The 3,950-nt window shown below is 47.0% G+C and overlaps 2 protein-coding genes across 2 annotated transcripts in view, besides 2 other annotated features; one reads left to right on the plus strand and one right to left on the minus strand.

Moving 5' to 3' along the window:
* Window positions 1-139, plus strand: part of NFIA_038270 (uncharacterized protein) — a gene marked incomplete at both ends in the record, with an annotated part of 275 nt that extends 136 nt beyond the window's left edge. Inside the window, 2 exons of the mRNA XM_001266149.1 lie at window positions 1-42; window positions 99-139. The exon at window positions 1-42 is cut by the window's left edge and continues 136 nt beyond it. Of these exons, the coding sequence (XP_001266150.1) occupies window positions 1-42; window positions 99-139 (83 nt within the window). The remainder of the gene's footprint in view (window positions 43-98) is intronic.
* A 214-nt stretch (window positions 140-353) lies between these two features.
* Window positions 354-1,718: a mobile genetic element.
* Window positions 1,719-1,815: 97 nt separating this feature from the next.
* Window positions 1,816-1,849: a microsatellite.
* A 104-nt stretch (window positions 1,850-1,953) lies between these two features.
* On the minus strand, window positions 1,954-2,971 carry NFIA_038280 (oxidoreductase, short chain dehydrogenase/reductase family; the record flags this gene model as incomplete). Its single annotated transcript, XM_001266150.1, has 2 exons — window positions 1,954-2,609; window positions 2,695-2,971. The coding sequence occupies 2 exons, from the start codon at window positions 2,969-2,971 to the stop codon at window positions 1,954-1,956; spliced, it is 933 nt and encodes a 310-aa protein (XP_001266151.1).
* Window positions 2,972-3,950: the final 979 nt, after the last annotated feature.

Below are 3,950 nucleotides of genomic sequence, written 5' to 3' on the forward strand. Positions count from 1 at the left end.
ACACAACCGAGCGGGCCACCTTACATGCTTTTTTTGGCCGGAGTAGAAATCAAAGGCTATTTTCAACCCCTAAAATAACTTTGCATTACTAAAACTAGCTATTCTTGCGCTGCGGACATTGCAATCGCCTATGGCCTAGAATATGGCAGTCACTGCAGCGGGGGGGTGCCCGTTGAGGGCGTTGTTCTGTATCTACTACCTGCTCTGGAGGGATAGTTGGAATAGCTTCAGCAGCCTGATTCCGCTGTTGAATGAACTCCTGGCCTTCCTGGATAGAGAATCCCTCTGCAGCTTCTATCTGCCTCCTAGATCGCTTCCTATTTTGAAGCTGCTTCTCATGTGCAGCACGTAGATCCTGATTTCCTTGCAAGAAGGACAGCATTATTCATTGCCATCTCACACCCCTTGATAATCTGATCTAGCACAGCCTTAGTAGGGGTAGGAGGGCTGTATGTACGCTCCCTAAGTAGCTTCTTAAGCGTACTTTCCTGCTTTTTCAACTGCTCAAGATTGTAAGGCGTTTTTGGGATAGAATCTGTTGATCGGCTGCCTGGTGGTGTAGGGGTTTTAAGTTGAATATTAAGCTGACTGAGCACCCGATCTGGATTTAGTGGTATTAATCCAGTTGCTGAAAAACCACTTCTAATATTGTCTGCTGAAAAGATTGCCGTACGAGCTTGTGGATAGGCCTCGAGGAAGTCAAACTTATCAATATGGTTGAAACCAAGTCGCATCTTATCCTCAATCAGGCGGCCATATGCACGTTTTAGCGGAGAGAAACAGCCAACATCCAGAGGTTGAAGGAGATGTGATGAATGCGCAGGCATGCAGATTGGAATAATATCATTCTCACTGCAGATCTGATCAAATTGAGGTGTTAGATGGCTTCCATGGCCATCAAGAATCAAGAGTCGGTATCTTCCAGTCGTACGACTAGTAGTAGCAGGAATAAAGACTTTCTGAAGCCACCGTAATCCAATCTGATCAGTCGTCCATCCATTCTCACTGACCTCGATCCGCCAGTCTGCTGGTAAGGCTGGATCTTGATACCATCCCTCAATATGGACCTTTCCTTTGAAGATAATGCATGGTGGAAGTACCCATCCAGTAGAGTTAATACACTCTATAGATGTAACCCATTCGCGGTTCCCTGGCTGGATAAGGAAGGGCCGACCAAGCATCTCAGCTCTTGTAACTACCTTAGCAGTAGCTACTAAGCCCATTGCAAAGCCAGTTTCATCAAAGTTGTAGATATCTTCTAGCGCAATCCCATGCTGCATCATTGTGATCTGGACACGATTGAACCATTCTTGGATGATCTTTGGGTCTTCACATTTGGCACGCTGGTGATTATAGCGCCTAGAGAATCGGGTTTTGATCTCATCATGCCGTTTAATGAAGTTATATACCCAATTCTCTCCAACAGTTTGGATAGTAGGTAAACCACGCTTTGCAAGGAGGATATTTGCCATTTCTCGCACATGAGACGGTCGGGGAGCCGCTCCACGTTGATCCATAGATAAAATCCATCTAATAAGCGATTCCTCTTCATTCTGAGTCATTTTATGCCCATTGGCGCGTGTCTCAGCCCGAAAACCATGCCCATTCCATCGCCGCTGGAGAGTTGTACGGGGTACATTAAAAACACGTGCTGCTTCACGAACAGTGCGAATTTCTTGCTTTTTAAGGGCTGATATAGCAAGAATTATCCGTCCTTCTTGCTCAACTGAATTTTGTAACTTTGTAGATGATTTTGGTGGCATGATTGATGTTTGAACTGCCTTACTCTCTTGAGAGTACGTAGAAACGCGTGAGGTGGCCCGCTCGGTTGTGTGGCCCGCTCGGTTGTGGATTACGTTAACTATGAGTATATAACAAGAAGATCCTATATTATTGCTCGCAGGATATCATATCATACAGTATCTAACACATCAAATATAATTACACGGTCCTTTACCAAGCTGTATGTCCACCGTCAATGACAAGACAGCTTCCCGTCATGAAACTGCTTGCCGGTGAGAGCATGAAGATAGTGGCGCCTGTGAACTCTTCAGGAGCCGCCAGTCGACCTAGCATATTCTCCTTCTCCCATGTTTCTTTCAAGCCGGGAACCTCCTCGAAGTTCTTTTGAACCATGGGGGTGATGATATGCCCCGGACACAGCGCATTCACTCGGATTCCATGCTTGCCCCATTCCATCGCCAGATTCCGCGTGAGCTGAATGACCGCTGCTTTGGAGGCATTATATGCAGGACACGTCAGACCCTTGTTGGCAATCATTCCTGACATACTGGCCACGAGCACAATGGATCCCGGCCGCTTGGTCTGCATCATCTGCTGCGCGACGGCGTTGGCGGACATGAAGACGCCCGTGAAGTTGACATCCATCAAGTCTGCGACATCCTGGGGAGTGTGGTCTACCGCGTCCTTGACACGCTGAATGCCCGCGGCTGCTACCAGTCCATCGATCTGCCCGTGTTCTTTGGTGATCATACTGATCGTCTTGTTCAGGTGCTCTCTGTCTCTCACGTCGACGTGATGGTAATGTATTGACCCCTCAAGGTTCTTGGACGCTTCTTGCGATAGTGCGAAATCGGGGTGAGGAGTGTCTAATCGATCGAAGCAATGTACTGTATGATCAATTGGGTTAGCATTGAGAAATCATCAGCATGTCAAGCCTGAGGAGAGTGTCACCTTGTGCGCCCGCTTGTACCATGGCTTCGGCTATGGTAAGCCCCAGTCCTCGTCCGCCCCCCGTGACAACATATGCCTTGTCGCGTAGACTGAAGTTGGGATATGCCTTTTCCGTCGAAGCCGCAGCAGGCTTGCCATTCTTGAAAGCTTCCGGATCTAGGCGCAGAGTGGACGAGGAGAACGTTCGATATGCCGTAATTGGAGCGGTGACTTTGGAAAGTCGTCCAGATCGGGTGATGGACGCTGGCAGCGAATTGAGTAAGCGTATTGAAGCCATTCTGAGCGTGTCTATCGTTAGAGTATGAAGTTTCTGGAGTCACCAGTCGCTCGAAGCTTCTGAATCAATGGCAGTCCTTTATATCTAGCACTACCCATCTTCAGATTATGCAATAGATAAGATCAAGATCCTGTGGACCACGGGTGAAATTCAGGGCACGTTTCCATTGACCAAGATTGAGGATCGAACTGTTGAATAGTATGACGTCGGTGTAAGGTCAGACGCGCCTATCTGAGCCAGATCTCTGTCTTGGAAGTCGATGCACGGCCAATCCATGACTTTATTTGATGTAAACTCTGGGATCATGACCTTAGTGCTTCAGCAAGCTGTTTAATTAATATTAAATGCATTTATTCTACTTGTAGTGGCTTGCTGACTTATTGTTGGTAGATCTTGATAACTTAGTTAACTAGTTACTTGACTCTATTTCGACGATCACACAGCTACTACTAAGTCTGCGACCAGCATCATCTCGCCTCCCCTGCATACATGAGAGGGAACTATTTGTATGCAGTCACTGCTACCTCTCTCGATTTCGTAGTACTAACAATATACTGGTAAACTGACTCGGCCATCTGTATCTACAGTTTGCCTGTCCGCCCCCCACATGATCATGACGATGTTTTCACCATGACATATATGGCTGTCAGATGGATTTCCTCTTCCGACCAATCAATGCACATTCGAATGAGCAAATCATGATAGTCGATAGCTTACTTTGCCATGCGCAGACTGTCTACATTCCAATAAACAGGGAGGTGATTTGTCGATCGCCTCCTGACATAGTATATCGAGAGTTCTTGCCATGGCAGAGGCGACTGCAAGCATTCTGGCAGGGCTACATAAACATCTGCCTTGCAAGATAGAGTACAGTGCCCACTCTACTGGTGTCAGCTTTTTGATTCCTTCCGCCAATCGAATCTTTACGATCTACATATCTTGCTAATTAGGGAACTCTCTTCTCTTCTAACCGAAAATC

This window comes from Aspergillus fischeri, genomic scaffold (assembly GCF_000149645.3).
Source record: "Aspergillus fischeri NRRL 181 1099437636247 genomic scaffold, whole genome shotgun sequence".
In the NCBI taxonomy this organism is placed as follows: Eukaryota; Fungi; Ascomycota; class Eurotiomycetes; order Eurotiales; family Aspergillaceae; genus Aspergillus; species Aspergillus fischeri.